Genomic DNA, 20793 nt, shown 5'->3' with positions numbered 1-20793 from the left:
TGTGAGAACAAAAAACGCCTCTATAGAGATCGATAAAGCATCACATTAAAAACAATCACAGGTAGATGTTATCCTGCATCCTGCATCCTGAAATCTGATTATATGGAAGTCTATGGAAGAAAATGACCCTACTTCTCACTTGATTTATTACCTCAGTAAACATTTAATGAGTTTATGGTCTCAATTACATATTTCAACCGTGCAGATTGAGAAGGTCTTCTTTAATACAGCATGATGTTCACTTTGTAAATTATGGTCCCATAAGTAAAATAGACAATAAAGCAGCCTATGCTTTAGGGCGTGGCTACCTTGTGATTGACAAATCACTACCACGGCAACAACGTTGATTGCTAACGTAACCATGGCGTCACTCCAGATTCACAGATTATAGGCATAGCTACCACTATTTCTCAGTGTGTTTTCAGTCTATGAAAGATAATTGTAACATTTTGGTCATCTAAAAAAGTTTTGTTCAGCATGTGGTTGATCCTCTAAAGAGCTGGCTGTTGTTTTCCGGTATTGTGTTTTAATGGTATTGGGCCTGTTATTCGCTTGCAAAAACTAGCATTAGCATTACAACATTTAACCATAGACTGTAAATGCTAACCAAGCTAGCAGCTAGTGCTAGGGTCACCTCCACCCTCTCATCCACTTCTGGCTCCAAAAATCAAAGATGGCGACGGTCAAACCGCTAAATTCAAGCTTCAGATCAGCAGTCCACAAACCAATGAGTGATGTCACGATGTCTCCGTCCATATTTTTTTTTATATGGGGTAATCCTTTTGATTTTTAGGATGCAACAATGGCCAAAACTATGAAAGTAAGACAAGTTTTAATAAACCAGAATTATCTTTTATCCAGTCAAAAACTGTGGGTCTTAAAATTTTGGTGGATGCCACTGAACAAACCTATTTTGGCTCACAGTGAATTGCAGCATTATATTGAACAGCAGTTTGACAGCATCTGAAAATACGTCAAACTCAGTTTTGTTGGGAGCATTTAGCAACCGAAAGGCTCAGATACATAATGGTAATTATTTAGGGGAAAAGAGAGTGTTTCTCATTTACTTTGTTTACTGAGAGTTTTTCCATGAAGGGTTTGAACCTGCAACCATCCAGACACACAGCTGCTGCTCTGTTTGAGATTCTCCACACTGTCCCAGCCTCCTCCATGTGCACCATCCTCTACAGTGATCAGTGTGTCGACCCACTCCAAACAACGACTGAAGCCAATTACAGCCTGTTGTGACTATAAATAACCACCATAGCAGCACTTTACTCTGCATTTACATAAAGAGCTATAATGGCCGTGTAATGGTATAAATATTCATCATGCTTCCTTTGCATTCCACTTTTTACTTCCCACTTTCCACTGAATTATAAAAGGAAAATTTCCCTGTATGGAAGTTTATGTACAGTAGGATCTCTGCTCATGTTGTGGTGACCAACAAAAAACAAACAAACAAAAAAACCCAACTCTGCAATAATGACAATTAAATAAGAACATTTCCTCTTGTAAAGCTAATATTTTTGCAGAATTTGCAAAAAAAAAGGTGTTTGCCGGAGTTTGTTGAACAATAAGGTCATATCATCATGAAATTATGCTGCTGAAAGTCAATAAACAGTAATATTAAATTACTTCTTAACTCTTAAACAGTTAGCTTGCTGCTTACTCTGTAAGAACTGAATGAAGGGAGCGACCTGGGCCCTCCAGCCTGCATGATTTGATCACCGACTGCCCAGCAAAGCCTTCACCATTTCAGCCACACCTCTTCTCAGCCTGACTCACCTACAGAACACCAGCTCAACAAAGCAGCACCTCTCTCCGTCCAGAGACTGGTAACAACTGGGTCTAGTAAAGCACAGAGTAGCATAGCATAGTAGCACACATGGGTAAGCACAACACTGTTAACTTTGCCACTGTACATGTATTGATTTGATTTGATGTTATTAACTGAGCTTTATTGTTATGATGTCTGTTCATAGTTATGTTTTTGGATAGCCACACCATGAAGTTGACACATGTATTCTTAGGACTGGAGTTATATCCAGCAACCAACACATTTTGCATGCAAACTAACATCTCTTTTAACTCATGCTCGAACACACGGAGGCAGAACAAAGAAGACACACTCTCTCTTCCTTCGTCCCCTCCCATGCCATGTGGTTCCGGCGAGATCTTTGAGAACATGGTCTGAATTCTGCCGTTTTGTTTTTGGCCTCACTTGGTGCAACACACACACACACTCACACATACATACACTCATATACCTTTATATAGACACAGTTAGATTATATATGGTGTGTTTTATTCTTTTATCTCATAGTTAAGTTTAGTTAAGATCACATAGTCTGTTTTACTTTTGTTATCCTTATAAATAAATGCTTTTGAAGATACATGCTGTCTATTTAATGTTGCACAAGAGTGAATACTGCCAATCTCTGCTCTGCAAGAACTCATTCAACTATTACAAGCTATTGATATGATCATTTTAGTTATAATTATTAAGTTAATTATTAATCAGAGTTCCAAATTGATAGCTCAGTATATTTAATGAGACTGAATCAGTCTTCTCCCTGTCTTCCTGGGTGATGCCCCGAGGTTGGACTTGATGTAAATTATGTCCTAGTATTTAATATAATTATTAATTATTTCTGATAATTATTAATTATTTGTGATAGCCAGATTTAATCTAAATGCCCTACATAAATGTTGCATGATCCCAAAAGGGAACACTACTATTAATACTTAAGGGTTTCATTCCTTACCAAGTTCACTTAAATAGATGAACCACCTGAACTGGAAAAATATCAACATTGTAAACTCTTAATGCAGACTGATTCACTTGGATTACAGATTAGAAATCTTCATCGTCCTCCTCAATGAGGCAGTTGGTTGTCCAGAATTAAGTAATACAGCATAACACTTCCAACAAAGTAGGCTAGCCCAGTGGTTCTCAAACTTTTTCACATCAAGGACCCCTAAACTGACACAAATTAGACCATGGACCCCCATCTGATAAGATTTGTGCTTTTACATGTTTTATTACAGAACGTGTATGAAACCCATGACCAAAATAATCATACATTCTGTCATTGTGTTATTTATGGATGGCATTATAGTGAAAATAAATGATTCCCCTTTTTTGCTGGAGACCCCCTGGAACTCTCTTAAGGACCCTGGGGGATCCTCAGACCCCACTTTGAGAACCAGAGGGCTAGCCTACCTTACTTTATTAATTCCAAGGGGAAAAATGGTTACACCAAGTAACATGAAGGAAGCATCAGGTTAACAAACTTCATGGGAGTTAAATTCACAGCGGTGCAGTTGTTCATGATGCTGATATTTTTGTAATGTACAGGCCAATGCAACAATGAATTAAAAGCTTGTCTTATTAGACTTAGGCTACTACAGCAAATAACAACAAATATTAGTTTGTTTGTTTTTGTTGAGTGGAATAGAACATGTTTAAAATGTGGTCAAGTCTCTCCTACAGCTTAAAATTGGCCCCTGGAGAGGAGACAAATACAGATGAATGAACTAAAACATTATAGTTAAAACAGTGACTTTGCAGACAGTTAAAGAAGTTGCTTAGCAGACAACATTCATGAATTTAAAATAGGCCTACTTTAGCTGCCTGTCATTTGTCAGTTCATATTAGCACAAAATGTCTTGTCATGTTATCACTTTGCGGCCAAGCTAGCGTTTGCAAGCTGGTTAAAATGCAGCTGGATTTTGCAACCATGTGACTTGACACCACCTCCTCAAAGTCCAATCAAAGATGAATAACTATTAGCGTCATAAAACAACAACAATTATATCGTATCATCAAAATGGCGCAGAATGAGAAAAAATGCCACCAATATTCTACTGAATACCTTAGCTATGGATTCGTACCTTCTCCCATCAATGCACAACTTCTATTATGTTTATTGTGTGAACAAGTGCAGACAAGAAGTGTCTGTTCTTCTGTGCCCTCAAAGAGAAGCATGGTAGGAGCACCATCAGCAGTCTCTTTGCTAGGAAGATCAGCCACAGTGATAGCTGGCTAACAGCATCCTGTAACATCTCCCTGTTGATAGCCAAATGTGGGTGGGTGCCAGATGAGACAACCAACTCTGACTACAACGCTCTGCTTATGGCCTATGTCCGCTATAAGTCCAACAGTTAGACGGCTGATAAATTTTTCTTTTCCACTTATCTGGAAACAGACACCAAGGGCCAGACCACTTTTAGTGCGCTGGATGTGTATCTACAAGAGAAGTAGATCCCAATCTCCTGCATCCTCGCATGCGCCACTGATGGTTGGCAGGCACTGTGGCTTCACCACTGTGCTGAAGGAGCAGGTCCCACATATCCTCACAGTCCACTGTATCTTGCACTACCACAACCTTGTGGCCAAATTAGACGTAGCCAAATGTGAGCCCACTATCCAGGAACATCTTATCGACATCCAGAGCGACGACGAGGCCCAGAGTACTTTCCACACCTCTGGCTGGAGCAGCATGTGGCTTAAATATGCTCAGTGACCTCGGTAATGGATAGGGGGCACTGTCCCAAAAAAGGTTGAGAACCACTGTTCTAGGGTTTCTTCATATGAGAGAGCCCTAGAGGTGGTTCAGCTATCTCCAGCTTGACCCGATACGGCAAAGGGGCGCATGATATAACTATTCATCCCTCACTGCCGTCAGATCTGACATACTGGAAAACCACTATGTTCTGTCGATAGGGGTTCCCCTCAGGAGAGCTACGTCACACATTTCAGTGTACACAGACACATCTCTTCGGTTGGGGAGGATTGTGTCAATATGGCCATAATTGCCATAGCCTCCATCTCCCCACATAAACTGTCTGGAGCTGTCCACAGTGCTGAAAGTGTTGAGACACTTTGCCCCACTGCTGATGGGCAAGCATGTAGTGGTGAGGACAGACAACATGAAGGTAGCAGTGTATATAAAGTGCCAGCTGCGCTCAGCTGCTGGAACTAGCCAGGAGTCCCCTACTGTGGTCTCCTTGAGAGCGGTGTACATCCCAGGCTAACAGAACCGAGCTGCAGACTTGATGTCATGCAGAGGTCCCTACCACAACAAGTGGAGGTTGAGTCCCACACTTGCACAGATGTTCTGGAGCAGATTCAGGAGAGTGGAGGTGGATCTATTCGCCTCACAAGAGAATGCACAATGCGCACTGTGGTTCTTGGTTCTACTTCAGCCCGTTACACAAGTAGACGGTCCGCTTGATGTTGGTAGATAAGAAACTTGCTCCATCTTTGATGAAGGCTTAAGCTACAGTCATCTCATCCTGTCACAAAAGCAATGGAGAGAGATCTGTTCTTGCACAGCGCTTTTTGAAAAGAGTCAGGCGACAGAGATCTGTCATGCGCTCTTTGGCACCACAGTGGGATTTACCCCCGGTGTTGCATGCTCTGGGGGGTCCCTCATTCAAGCCTATAGCTCAAATATCTCTTAAGATGTCTTTGAAAACAGCCCTCCTCTTAGCCCTGATATCAGCTAAGAGAGTGAGTGACTTATGCGCACAATCGGTCTGTCCGTCTTGTCTTACTATCAAGGAAGATGGGAGCACAGTTATTCTGCAACCAAATCCCTCATTTATGCCTAAAGTCACAACCAGTTCTTGTAGGTTGAAGGTTATTTCTCTGGATTTCTGTCTAATCTCATCATCATGGATTAGTGAGCTGTGCTGTCCTACATCACCTGTTCTGCTCGCATTGGGACTGTTACGGTGCGTAATTTTCGTCCCTCTCTTCTGCAGCAGCAGGTGTGTTCTGTGAAAGGAGTGTGAAGTTTTTCACTCTGACCTTCACACGGGGCTTGGCATGGAGAATGACCGTGGCACAGTCTATGTTTTTTATCTTATTATACTCCGCGCTTGTGGGGTTGCGAACTGGTATGTGTATCTGCTTGTGGACTTTGGTGTCACATGGGGCATTGACCTCATCAGCTTCCCTCTTAACCCAACAGCAACAGCTCTGAGAGGCTGAAGCCTATACAAAATAGAACATTAGTTACATATCATAACTCCAGATTCTATGAGAATAGGCATAGCCCTCTAAGATCCAGGCCCCCCTGCTCCATCGGTGGCAGCTGAAGAATAAGCTGGCTATTGGCAGCAAAGCTCGGGTCACAACGTTATTATATACCAGAGATGAAGAGCTGAAGGGGGCAACCGTGCGCAAAAGAAGATCTTCATGTCTACGCATGTAAACGGGTTTAAACCCATCACTGACAGCTCTTAGAGGGCTACGCTTATACTCATAGAATCTGGAGTTACGATACTTAACTAACGTTCTCCCTCTCTCTCTCTCTCTCTCTCTCTCTGTCTCTCTCTCTCTCTCTCTATCTCTGTGCGTGCATGTGTGTGTTTGTGTGTTTTTGTGTGTGTGTGTGTCTGCACTTCAGTCCAAGTGTCACTCAGCCTTGTGATTCCTTCAGAGCCTGCAGGCATTAGAATCAGAGTCATGTTCCAGCGGACACTTCGGACAAAACGGTCCTGAGGAGGAGGAGGAGGAGGAGGAGGAGGAGAGTGTGTCTACTTATTTTATTTATCAACTTAATGATAATATTATGTTTTCCATGAGCACATTGCTAAGTTTTTTTGCTGTTTGTACTTATGTATAGGCTGTTGTCACAATGCAGTTTCACCTCTAGGATTAATAGTCTATAAATCTATGTACAGTATCTATCTATCTATCTATCTATCTATCTATCTATCTATCTATCTATCTATCTATCTATCTGTCTGTCTCTCTATGTACATAATTCTCATTCTCAGTGTAATTCATAGAGCCTTATCAACTTTGTCTTGAGTGTGGTGCTAAAGGAAAGCTCATGCTTCCGTCAAGCTAGCATCTTTCCTCTTTTTGCTTTGCTCAGCAGATTTCATATCAATCTGTAGCTTGTAAAACATCTTGTGTGCAAATTTGACATTTTGCCCTGAAGGTAGCACTAGAGGAAAACAAAGTGTAACATAAATCATCAAGATTTATCCTCTTGACACCATCAATATCTGCAGCAAATTGTCTTTTAAAGTTGAAGTTTAGAGTTCCACACTAACAAGAATAAGAATTTCATATACAAGATAGATAAAATGTGATGGGGATGATGTTGACTTCAATGTAATTAATATTGAATTAATATTTCATGTTAATCTACCAGACTACTGTTGAGTACCCAAGACACAAGGTCTCAGATATGAACATAGTCATACTAAAAAATATATGTTTAGTATCAATAAGCACCTATGACATTGTATGATGAACGTTCCAGCTTATGAGCTGTTTTCATAGACATTTAGACTTGTCATACAGCAGGTGAAGCATAAATCACCTGCACTTGTCATAAAGCACACAAGAAAGCAATAACATTAACGATGGCTCAGTTCATGAGTTTTGGAAAAACGAAATGGGATTCAGCCGTCATTAATGTTTTCAGTTACACCTGTGATTTTCCTGCTTTGACATATCAAAATGTCTCCTCTGTCTGCTGGTCCCTGAAACTAAAGCAGCTACATCATGTGACTATACAGACACAACGGCCCTGTGCAGCTAAACCAGTAAATTACATATGATAAAGTCATTTGTAGGCTTATAATCAAGCACAAGGAGCTCACTATAGTGAGTTCCTGTATGATTATGGTATAATTGGAAAAAAAGGCACAATGGATTACAAATCTATAAATTGAAAATGCTTTCAAACACTATCCATCTTTATCTCATTTTATTCTATTTAAATTCATTCTATTTTCCTCTTCATTGTGTTTTTAAATTCCTTATCAACTGCTATGTTGACTCTGTTTGAAAGGTAATTAAACTTTACTTACCCTCTTATAAGATCACTATAAACACACCACTGAGAACTACAGATAAACTATAACTCTCCTCTAGAATATTGTAGGTGTGCATGTCAGACTAAACTCAACAATAAGTTCTTATTACAGCAATCTTTCTGTGGGGATCTATGCGTAAGGGGCAGAGCACATGCCCAGCAAGTGACACCTGCGCCGGCCAATCAGTGGCGAGCTTCAGGGCTGAGCGAGCCAATGACAGCGTCCTGTGGGCGTGTCTGTCCACTGCGAGGTGCGTTTTTTGGAGTTTGCTAAATGACTGCAGCAAGAATATAGGCTACAGTGTCGGAGCGCACAGAGGCTGGCTCTGCTGTCTAAACTGTACCTCTGTGTGTGTGAATGTGCGCGCCGGGCAGGGGCCAGTGTGTCGCTGTCGCTCTCTTGCCATGGAAAAGGGTCCACATCAGTCCGACACGCAGGTCCTCACGTTATTATAACACTGTCACTTCTCCTGTGTGGATTGATTTATTTTTTTTCTTTCTAACGGAAGCAGTGACCGGATGGGAGCGAATGCGGAGCGCAGCAGCGGCCGCCGGTGCGTCTCCAACTTGACCACCACCAGACAATGGGAGTAGCTGAGCCGTGCAGCTGCACCTCCAAGTACTACTACTACTACTCGCCCCTGGGAGACAACTACGAGAAGGAGAAGCAGCAGCAGCAGCAGCAGCAGGAGAGGGAGGTAAAGAAAAAGAAGGAGAGGGAAAGGAAGAAAAGGAGACAGACTTGTTCCACCTGCAGACCTCCCTCTCTGAGCAGCAGCAGCAGCAGCAGCTCCGGGACTCCCGCAACAGCCGATACGCACGGAGCGACGTTTCAACTGCCTGTGGGATGCATGTTAGAGAAAACCTGCAGCCAGATCTGAGAAAAAGCACTCCAATGTGTGCGTTTGTGTGTTGGGAGGTCTATTCCGTGAGTGGATTTAGGGATATAACACAGATGCACAGTTTGTGAGACCTCTGGAGACACTGAGACGCAGCTACCCGCAGCCAAAAACTCCCAGTATTTTCTTTTTTCTACCACTGAAGGAATATGTCTTGTTTCCCCTTTATCCGCTGTGGATCGCACAGACTAGACTTAAGAGTAATTGAGTGTAATTGTGTGTCAATTAACAGCAGCCTGTGAGCGACTAACCTCCCCTCGACCCCCACCCCCCCCCCCCACCCCCCTCCTCCTCCTCTTCCTCCTCCTCACTTTGCCCCCCCAACCTCCCACTTCCCCCCCCCACTCCCTCCCCACTCCCCCCACCCCCAACCAAAACCTGGACGAGCTTCCTCCCCGCAGCCCCGCCGGTGTCTCTTCCTGTCTCTGTCCGTGGTCCTGAAAACAATTTCGGGGTGGATTTTGTGGATTTTCCCGCTCTACGGTGGCGGCGCTGCAGGCGTGAGAGCGGACACATGATTTCATGGCCGGTGAGGTCATGAGCATCCCGCGGCTCAACACCGGCTACTCCGGGATCTGAAATACACACACACACAAAAAAAAAGCGGAAACATTTTCGGCTCACCTTGGAGGTCATAAACCATAACCATAAACCCCCCTCCCCTCTCCTCCTCTTCCTCCTCCCTTTCCACCACTAAAGGATTTTTTTTTTTTTTCTGAAGGGGAAATTCAGCCTCTCAAGAGTGTGACCCCCCCACCCCCCCTTCAGCAACACCTTCACCCCCCCACCCCCTCCAAACAAAATGAGACTGGCAAAAATGTGCCGACTAAACGCGCTGGGGATCTATTTGTGGGAAACGGTAGTATTTTTCAGGTAAGCAGAGGCATGAAATGGACTTCATGAGTGGGAATAACGATGTGTGTGTTATTTGGATGGATTTGATAAAAAATTGAAATTTGCATTTTTATTGCTTTTTTTTCTGCCATTTGGAGACGTGAATGGAAATTAGAGCTCCCTTTTTAGAAGTCTTGAAGGGAAGAATATTCAAGGGAAGGATCCATGTGAAAATCAAAGTTGCCTTTGGGTTGTGTGTGTTATTGCTCATGTGCACGCCAGCCTGCACGCACTAGTGAGTTGAATTAAGTCTCATGGAATCCATGCAGGACAGTATGTGGAGCAAACAGCGACTGCTAGTGGGCGGTGTAAGTCGCTGATGTGCTGTCCCAGAATGTCAACAGGCATGTGAAGAGAGAAAAGAAGACTCTGCTCATGTTTTTATGGCATTTAGATGATCCCTTATTTGTGATTTTAATAGCAGTGACAAATGCACGTACAGACTCATGTTAAAGCTCACGTTGCTCCAGTTGATCAGTGAGTAGATGCAGGGACGGACTTTCCCATTATGCAAGGTAGGGAACTGCCTGGGGCCCCCAGCTAAAGGGGTCCCAAACAGCTATAGCTTTATAATGAGGTTTAGATATGAAAAATATTGAAATTATGTCACTATTATAAGTCATTGTACCCTGAAATAACTTACAAAAGGCCCCCAAAGCACTTAAAAATATGCAGTTGTACACTACTTACTTACTGTTTACTTCTACTTCAGAGGAAACATTGTACTAACAGATAAATGTTACTGGTTAAGTTGCAGATTCAAATTTTACTCACGAAATATTACAATTAAAATATGATGCATCATTAAACTATTCAGCATTATTATTATTAGTTATTATTATAAATTTAAGTACATTGTGCTAATAATACCTCTCTTTCACTCTTCACTTTAAGTAAAAATTTGAATGCAGGACTTTTACTGTGTGGTATAAATAGTTTTAATATCATAGTTTTACTTCAGAAAAAAAGTGTGGAGTACTTCTTATACCACTGTCAATACCAACATTCCCAGTTAGAGAAAGGGTGGAAATAAGGCAAGATTGTGTTTGCTCCCAAATCACTAAATCTGTCCCCTGAGTAGATGGTGGGTTTTCTGTCCATGTGAAAGTGAATTTTTCACCCAAAGAAGCTGTGAAAATTCAATCATTATATTTGTCTCTGACTTACAATGGCTTTCACTCCTGAAAATCCTCATCTCATTTGTCTCACCAGTTCGATAAGACAAACAGTTGTTGCGAGGTTTGGGTTGTAATTTCTTCTTTCATTACAAGTAATCCATTAACCGATTAACAGCCATTCATTCCGCTGCTGCTGCTGCTGCACAGGTCGTAAGTCAAACTAAATCCCTAAAACACCAGGGAGAAGGAAAACAACACATCAATAAGACATGCATTTTTTTTTTTTTTTTTTTTACTGACACAATATGTGTTTCAAACATTTGCACGCCACATAATCAGGGAGTACTTTTGCTAGCAGCTAGAGCCAGCCATATTTTTTTTCTCCCTGGTGTACCAATGTTGATTTTGAGGTCATCTCTGGTTCCTCTCCCTGCCGGAAGCAACATTTACTCATCTCTGCTCACTCCAAAGTTGCCTATTCATCAAGGCCCTCTCGTGCTGCATGCAGGCCCCCCTAGCAACCAAATCATCTTGCTAATGTTGCAGCAGTAGGCGGGGCATATGGTAGCACCGCTCTGCGATTGGACCGTCGAGGGCGATGTTGACCGAAACGTCGTTATGCAGCCGGCATTTTGTCCGTGATAAATGAGGAACATGAGAATTTGAGGTTGTTGTCAACATCAGATGGAGTCACGTTGACTGGATGAGGTAGATGTGGGTTTTGTGTTGATAATGAAATTACTGTAAACAGAAAGAGATGTTTGTTTCTTGTAGATGTTGGTTGTATTATTAGTCATGCCGTATGGTTTATGGAGACGTTTATGAGTTTAGTGTACAGTTTATTAACACTCCACTTGTCTAAAAATGATCAACAACACAAGTAGCAGGACCCAATCAAACCACAAAGAAAGGATAATGAAATCATGATTTGAAGGTTGTTCTGAAGTTGATCTGTGATTAGAGGAATGTGGTAGAGAGGATAGATCAGAGGGACAGAAAAGAGGTAGTTGGACTCTGGATGTACCTGGCTCCGAGCCACTATGGGACACCTAATGCGTCATCAACAAGGTGAATGCATTTAATAAAGAGTGAACAAGTGCCAGATGTCACTGCCCTTCACATGCTTGAAATTGCTCTCCTGGGATCATAAAATGATGGCAGCAGGTTTTGGGTTAGTTGAGCTCACTGGGTTCAAGCAAGAAGTTTATCATTCATCTTTTATAAAGACCCTGATTATGACATAATGACAAACATTTTCTCAAATGACTACTACTTTCACATGATAACTGATACGCAGTGATGGAAGAATCATTTTACTCGAGTAAAGGAGCTGCATTCTAATGAACAGTACAAGTAGCTTGCTCATGTAGAATGGCCCTTTCAGTGTTGTTGGATTATTATCATTATTATTACTGATGCATTAACACATAAGCAAGGTTTTAATGTTGTAGCTGGTTGAGATGGAGCTAATTTTAACTACTTTCACAGCGGCATTCAACAAATTTTACACCTGAAGTTCAAGTTACTTGTCACGAGGAAGATATTACTACTCGACCTGTTGTATAATGTGTCTAGAAAATAACCCTGATTATGTCAGCGGTATTATCTTTGATAGGCTCTGAAACTTTTTTCAAGAAAAAAGGCTACATTTAAAACTCAGGGTGTAGAGTTTAAAAGATGTAGGTGTTTACCAGACCGGCAGAGCCTAATGATAGGCAATTTTAAGTTGCATTATGGGAATAGTAGGATCCAGAGTTTTGGGAGTTTGCCTTATACTAGGATATCACAATGTCTGCTTCATCTGTTTTTCACCTTTTGTTTTTTTTTTTTTAAATCTGTCTCATGTAAGTCCTCAAAGTGCAATAGTGAATTACTGGGGTTCCCCTTTAAGTTTGTTATATACTGCCAGGTGGATGATATTTAAGTAGGGTAGAGCTTTAATGTGCTCAGGTACACATTGGTCTACAGACAGCACACCAATCAATATCAAAATATAGACAAAGAAGCAAAAAACACAGATAACACTTTGTTTAGAAAAGGTTATAGTTAATAAGATGAAAGACCACATATACCTGGTTGTACCCTCAGGAAGGTAGAAGATCAACCCCGATGGAAGCAAATTGACCACCGTCTGTAAAGGATGCTGGAAGTTTCACTAAAATTACCAGATTTATAAACTAAGATAAAAATGAATCTGCTAAATAACTGGTAACTAGTTTTTCAAATAAATGTAGTCGAGTGAAACATCTCTGAAATGTATTGGGGTAGAAGTATGAAGTAGTGAAAAAAAAAAGAAAAAAAAGAACAAATACCTCAAAATTGAAATGAGGTACATGTACTCATTTATTTAATATGAAGAAAGTAAAACAATCTATCATTTTTTTACTTTTAGGAGGCAACTTCAGTTGTTAGGTTTAGGGTTAGGATTAGGGTTAGGGCCAGGGTTAGGGTTAGGGTTAGGGTTGGGGTTAGGGTTGTTGGTTGACAAAAGTTCCATGACTTCAAGCAGGATCCAGATGTTTTAAACTAAACGATCAGCTTTAGCTTGTTTGTGATTCACCATTTTGGAAATGAACCAAGAACCGAGAATGAGCCAATTCACTTTTAGCCACTGTTTCTCCCAATTTACACTGAATGCATATTGTATGCAAATATCTCTCAATATAATTTGATAATATGTTTGGGTGCTGCTTTGCATTTCTAACCTGCTGGCTCCTTGCACGTTTCGCTTTATTGCATCATGTGTGGATATTATCTTCCCACACGGCCTCGAAGGTATTTCATTATATGAACTATCAAAGACGTTTTTTTCTACCTGCTGCAATGACTCCCTCATTTCCATTGAATCAGGCAGCCGTTTACAGTTGGGATGGGTGGTGGTGGTGGTGGTGGTGGTGGTGTTGGAGGTGGGTGTGGGGGGTAGGGTGGGGGGGGGAGTCAGAGAGGAGTTTTGCATTCAGCGCACTCTGTTTAGTTAATGAACCAGAGTCAGGGTATTGCTGTCTCAGCTCCTCGGGCCTGGACTCTGCAGTTCCCTGCTTAATTGATATCTCTTTCCTCTCCGTCCCCACCCGGACCCCCCACACCTCATTCCACATTCAGCCTTATTACTAAACATTGATTAGCCTGTCAATGGCTGAGGCCAGACCTGATGAATACACATTTAATGCTCGCACATATCTCTCCCTCTCGCTCTGTCCCCACTCCTATTATTCATCAAAGAGGCAGTAGAGGAGAGCGTTAGCAGGAGAGAATTTAGATTGAGATTGGACCTGCAGGAAATGTTCATCTCAACAAAACCTTTAATCTTGTATTCAGGCTTACAACTGTGAATTCTGTCAAGACAGGTGACAGAAAGTGCCAAGTAGGTGAGATAATTTCCCTTGTTGCCAGCACATCTTAACTTCTTTTCACTGAAGTTTTTTTTTTAATCAGGGTTTTTGAGGAACTGGCTTTACTTTAAGACACTGTCAGAGGTTTGAAGAGCACTTGTAGACAAGTGAAACTGACCTTTGACCTCTTCACTATACAGATTCCTTTGGGTGTTATCTCAGAAAAAAAGAATAGATTTTGCTGCTGTCACATTACTAGACTAGTCAATGGGGATAAGAGCACAAGCTGTAAAATATGAATGCAAGTGGATCTGTCATAGAGGTAAAATGTAGAGTAAAATCAATTGACCAGAAAAAAAGAGCTGTAAAAGATTTGACATATTGTGAAACTGTTTCTGCTGCCGAAATACATCCATCAAAAGTCTCCAATTCAACCTTTAAATCTCCAAAAACAGGAGAAATTTCCAGCTGAAATTGGAGCTTTTGGAAGCTTCTATTAAGATACTGACAATCACAATAGACAGTCAGTATCATCTCAAGAATAAGACAGATTGCTGCATCAGTTTGAAACCCATATACACTCACTTTTTTTCATTGGTCTCAAGAAAATTATGATTTAAAAATCAATAACAGAGCAAAATAGCCTTTTCATTATATATTTTTTAGAAGTGCAGCAATAATTTAACTCAAAGTAAATTGTCTGAAGGGAAACATTTATTGTCCGTTGCTCTATACTCCAAATCACTTAGCTGGAGTTTGAGAATATGTAACTCAATTAACCTGAAATGGTGCTTTGCTACCCGGCTATTTGGCTTGTATAGCAAAAACACTGATATATTAATTAAATTAAATTAAAGTGTGGTATGTCCCAAATAACTGCCTTGCTATCTAGCTCACTTTCTGCTATTTTATTTGAATGTCCAAACACTGTAGTGTCCTCAAACTATCCCGAAATAACAACAAATGTAGTGTAAATAGTGTCCATTACCCTTTTGCTAACAATCCTACAACGCTTGCTTCGTCTTAGAAGTGATAAGACATAAGAAGTGTAAATTATATGGTACGGCAGCTACCTGACTAAAAAGCTGACTAAACATGAAATAAATTAGTTGGATGAGTGATGAAACAATCAGTTCTGCTGCTGCTCAGGACCTCTGACATGGCCAACAAAGGGTGTGTTAGTGTCTTTACTCCACTGTTCTCCATTCATTGTGTCTAAACCGGAACCACAGCAGAGACTTGAAATGCCCAAGGTGGCTCGTTCCTCGGCGTCCGCTTGTATCGACCACTCAGGCAGGAATGATTAATCAAGTCGGTCAGCGTTGCGTTCAGTGAATTCCAACACACAAACCAGGACCATCAGGGAATACCGATCAGTCAGTCAAAATGATTGACAGGCCTTTGAACAGCCATTGACATCTTTGCCTTATTGCTTTTCTACCAGGTGGGAGGTTGTTGTTGGAACAGCAGAATTTTTTAGGTTAGCGCTTGAAACTCTGGCAGGTTGTCTTCTGCAACATGAGTGTGTGTGTGTGTGTGTGTGTGTGTGTGTTACCTGGATATTTCTAGATGCTTATGTTCAATGTATGCATGTATTTGTGCCACTGACTTTGCATATGTGAGTATGTGTGTTTTGCTCTGAATGTGTGTTTCAGGTAAAAGAGGTTTATGCCAAAACTGGAGCATATGTGCAGTTTGCCACAAATTTCACTTGGGGGAAATTTGCATTCACTGATTTAGATACAATTACGGACTGAATATATTATTTTAACATTGTGCAAGAATGTAAAAAAAGGAGTAGCTTTCTGTTTATTTATTTAAAAAACTGACATCGTATATGATTTGCAACGAGGCTTGTTGCGTTTTTACGGCTTTGTTTGTCACAGTGCAACTGCAACAACTAAAGTATCTCCAAGTTTCAAGAGTTCAGCTTCTCAGGAGAAACAAACAAACGTTCCTTCCCTCTTTTGATCATCAGGCGCTTTGCTTATTTCACATCCGCCACCCCTGTGATAACACAGATTGATCGCCTCTCTCATTTGTGGGTGCTTGCACAGATCGTTACTATGCACACATGCATGCAACAGCCCCTCGGTATGCAAACTATTCATCTTCACCCCAAACGAAAAATGTGCAGAGAGTGACCTTTTCCTATATGGATTTCTATATTCAATAAAATGCTTTACTCTCTCAAGTGAAAACAGCAAGCAGTCCATATAAACATGCAATCTAAACAATTCACCTCTGGGCTGAAATATGAGCTCTACTATCACAGATCTTTAAGAGCAACACCATCAAGTAGCTGTTCAAGGGGAAAAACGTATGCAGAATCTATAGGGATAATGTAATCTATAATTTATATTAGCGGGACGAATATGCAGTCATGCCTGCAGCCATTTACCTGTCTGCGGCTGGAAGGTAACCTTGAGCTGGCCTTGAGAAAGCACACACACACCACCATCAAGTCGCAAGATAAATTAAATCAGACTCTACGGGTTCATGAAGTAAATTGATGTTGAAATTGAGAAATTCAGAGAAGGTCATTCATCGGCTTTCTTAAATGATTTAAGTAAAGAAGCCCTGGATGTCAGACACTGTTGAGTCTTGATATTAAATAAAAGTCCTTATCCTGAACTGAAGGTCCAGACGGTTTGTTCATTAAATAAAAGGTTAGCCTCCGCATAGAAAAAAAAAAACACAGCTGGGACAGAGTGACTTACTGGAATGTCATGCTACCTTGAGTGATATTTCACTTCGGTGTAACGTTTCTAGTTGTAGCATTCATTAGCTGTATGAGTGACTCAGTGTTGGTTGTCAGCAGTATTTACAGTCACATCTCTTTTCTTACAACCAGATTGTAAGTTCAAACTAGAACATATCGAGCAGAAAATAATGTCTGTTCTGTGTTGTTTTTGTGAAGTACAAGGTCAAACTTGAGTGAAAAAAAGAAAGAAAAGGGGATTTTTTTTTGTTCTCTTGTGCTGTTATTCACAGGGGAAAACAGAGCACTGTTGCTGCTTTTATATCATATCATAGTTGTGGTAAATATCAAAGCTAGTACACTTGAGACCTGGACTTGAATCAGACTTGGGTCACAAAATTAAAGACCTGAGAAGTAACCTGGACCTGACCGCTCGACTTACTTCAGACTCCCTTAAGTCTTGAGACTTGAAAGCAAACCATTCAAGTTTAAAGTCTAGATAGACCTGCTAAGATTCAGGAGTGGTAAAAAATGTGAAGAGTGACAGGCAGGAATTGTATAGCCTAAAATATTTCACCTAAAGAGGACATAACATGCTTTTTTTATGATTTTCTGTCATTTATATACTGTTATAATGTTGGATGTCTATGTTAAACACAGTAAAAGTTCCAAAACTTGAGATGGTAAAAATGCTCCCTTCAAGTCAAAAGCCCTGTTTCAGACAGAGGGGCTGCATAAAGGGCCGTTATAAGATAAATAAGCAGTTTTTTTAATTGTTAATTATGCAAAGATATTCCAGTAGAGCACAAGATTAAAAATATAGACATAGAAATGTTACATCCTCCTTAATTTATCAGGCATCAGCATTGAAAGGACTCTGTCTCAGATATGTAAAAAAAGACTATTAATAGCTTAACTATTAACATCTGATGTTTCCTGTTTGAAACATGGCTGCTAATATATTTTATTTAATTTTTGAATCCATTATTCGTTCAGGGAAGTTGTGGGTAGAAGGCTTTGCTCGGTTCTTTGTTGTTGCTGAAAGAAATTCTGTGAAACATACGAAATACTGAAGCAGAAGTAGACGGGAACTTAATAATATTTCATTATATAATAGCTGATCACAGATTGATGCTAATACTATGATTAAAGGCTCTGATATCAGGCATTAGCTGGCTTTACATATGTAATTAGAAAATATTCTAAAATGTTCAAAACGAAGTTTACAGTCCCCTTATACTCAAAAATGCAGTTGGACATTTGAGCTTCACTGTGCAGAATGACGTATGTGCAGAGTTTGTTCATTCACAGTGACATCACGACTAGTTTGGAGCCAATCATGGTCCAGTATGCTTTCTGGATGAGGGAGAAGGAGTAGATGAACTGGACACAAATTATTATTCAAAGCAGACGACTTTTTTTTTTGTTAAAACACGTCTAGAGAAGATCTTTAAAGTTTAAATTGTTGCATCAGACACATTTGTCTTCCTGCTGTGAACATGGATGGTAGATATTATATACTGTATACATATATATTATTATTCTATAGGTGTGCGTCAGCTACAGAACTGAATCACTGCAGCTGTCTGGGATTAATTTTGTTGCTCAAGGACACTACAGAAAGGTGGAGCACTCAGCACACACACACTCCTCTCAGAAATCATCCAGTGTCAGTTAGCATACACACCAGCTTCAGCCAAATTAAAGCGACTGCGTTATTTATGAACCTGCCCTCAAGCTATTTTATTTGTTCTGCAGCTTTCTCTATCAGTATTTATCACTCACGTCTCTCATCATAACAAATCATAACATATATATATTTTTTTTTCTGTAATCAATTTCCCAACTCCTCTAATGAAAAACAATCGACTGCTCCGGTGGAGTTCGCTACCATCTCTACAATAATTAACTTCTCGGCAGGTTCATTTCCAAAACTTGATGTATGATAATACATTATTGATTAGCAGACAGAGACAGATTTGCACCATAAATAACAGAGTATATTATCAATGGTCTCTCAGTGCTGCAACTCAGTTACAGTGAAAGTGAATTCCTGGAAATGTTTGGAGTTACAGTGCATTTCTGTAATTAAAGTGGAGTTGGACAGCAACAGACAGATATTCAAAGTGTTTTCTTACCAACAGTCCAGTTTAAATATTACTGTTACTGTTATTCAGTAACATGTTGAAATGTAGCTTGTTTCGGGACATTTTTCTTTCCCTGTACGCTGCACATTTGCAGCAAATACCTAAAAACCAGGTTATGTTTTGTTAGATGAATCTCATCACTTGTCATATCTTAAAAGTACTTTTTTAATTGTTTAAAGCCTGTAAAGATTAGAGAAATGTATCAAACATTTTTGGTACAGAAATGAGCTTCAGTTCTCTGAGTTTTATATGTTTATTAACAGCGGGAGGTGAGCAAATAGCCATTTTAATTATGAGTGACATGATTTAGTTTATTATAACTTTAAGATCAAATCTGTAAAACAAGGAATTAGTAGTTTCACCTGCTTTTACTGTGTTGCTGCAGCTCAGTAATTCAAGAAAAACACTGTAATTTTATTGTTTATATTGTTTATATATTAACAAAAGTGTTCAAATTGAAACTTAATCAAAAATCTGCATTCCTGCCAGATTAATACAAGTAGATTGATTAGGATGATGCAGCAATTAATAGTGTTTATGTAAATGTAATGTACATTTGTGGGAAAGAAATGATTTCTTGACACATTATGCAATTACTTGTTTACAGATGTGATTAAATGTTTGAATTAGTTTTTTAATGTGGATAAATAAATATGAAACATGCTGAGGAATAATCTCTCTGCAAGCTGCAGCCCTCCAGGATCATAACTGTGCAAAATTCAACTGTGTGGGAATTTAAATATAGATCTTAATTTTTCATTTCCATCTTGCCCTCAAAGCTTTTTAATTTTATAGTTTTTTTTTTTTATATCACATAAAACTTATTACATTTGGTGGACTCCGAAGTATCCAAAGTGCCTCACAGCACCATGAGCACATACATTTTTAATACGGCAGGTCCCAGTGGGAATCAAACCGGAAACCCTGACAGTGTTTGACTTGTGCATCTTTTCCCAAAGTTTCAGTGTACTGACAGACTTTCATATGTGGCGCAAGAGATTCAGCTAAATGCTTTGAAGGTTTTAAAGCATAAAAAAAGAAAAATAGCAAATAATAATAAAAAGCAAAATATTCAAAACATTGGAGATGACAGAAAAAAGGAATGTTTTAGGTTCAGTCCCTGCAAAAAGTATGCAACAAGTCCTCCAAATTAAACAACAAAATTTTGTCCACGAACTCCAGAACGACACATAGAAGCGTTTTCTCGTCTGACACCACTAACGACAAAATATTTCAAGGCTGTTTCATAATAAATAAAACTGATTTCTGATCTTACACCACTATGGTTAAAGTTTGGTTAAGTTTAGGCACAGTTTAAAGACTTTGAGGTTAGAGGACCTTCGTCATCATGGTTGCAATAACGACTTTAACAACCACGATCATGGTAAAAATAAACCAGCGTTGACACTTGGTAGGAAATAGTAAATGAACAGTAGTCTCCCACATCAGATGTTTTGTTGACCTACCCATCCACCCCAACCTCTTCCCTCTGCGAACTTTGTGGCTCTTTAACAACATCACACTGCTTCCACCTTTGCTCCCGACTGACAAGAGGCACAATCAGTACTGTTCGGCTGTGATAGGTCTTCATCACTTGAACGTAAGCTTGTGTCAGTTTTGGGCATTTGCTGAAATGACTGACGCTCTCCTTCCTTTCTGCTTGAGAGGAAAGTCTCTGAGTCTTGTTGTCAGAAGTGATGTCGCCAGGTTAAATACCATCATGTCTTTACCGATCTATACTAAAACCTGCACTCACAGACCATTTAGCAATCCATGCTATAGCCTGAGACACTGGGCATTGGGTGGATGAATAACCTCTTGTTTGTCAAGAAATACAATAACTCCCCTAAAACAACAA

At 40.1% G+C, this 20793-nt stretch overlaps 1 protein-coding gene across 1 annotated transcript in view; it reads left to right on the top strand.

The window, feature by feature from the left end:
* Positions 1-9545: 9545 nt before the first annotated feature.
* The window catches only part of glra1 (glycine receptor, alpha 1), a 126055-nt gene continuing 114807 nt past the window's right edge, over positions 9546-20793 (top strand). Inside the window, exon 1 of the mRNA XM_042419040.1 lies at positions 9546-9616. Within this exon, the coding sequence (XP_042274974.1) occupies positions 9546-9616 (71 nt within the window). The remainder of the gene's footprint in view (positions 9617-20793) is intronic.

The sequence above is a fragment of the Thunnus maccoyii genome, chromosome 8, assembly GCF_910596095.1.
Source record: "Thunnus maccoyii chromosome 8, fThuMac1.1, whole genome shotgun sequence".
Lineage (NCBI taxonomy): Eukaryota > Metazoa > Chordata > Actinopteri > Scombriformes > Scombridae > Thunnus > Thunnus maccoyii.
This window is presented reverse-complemented; position numbering and strand designations above follow the sequence as displayed.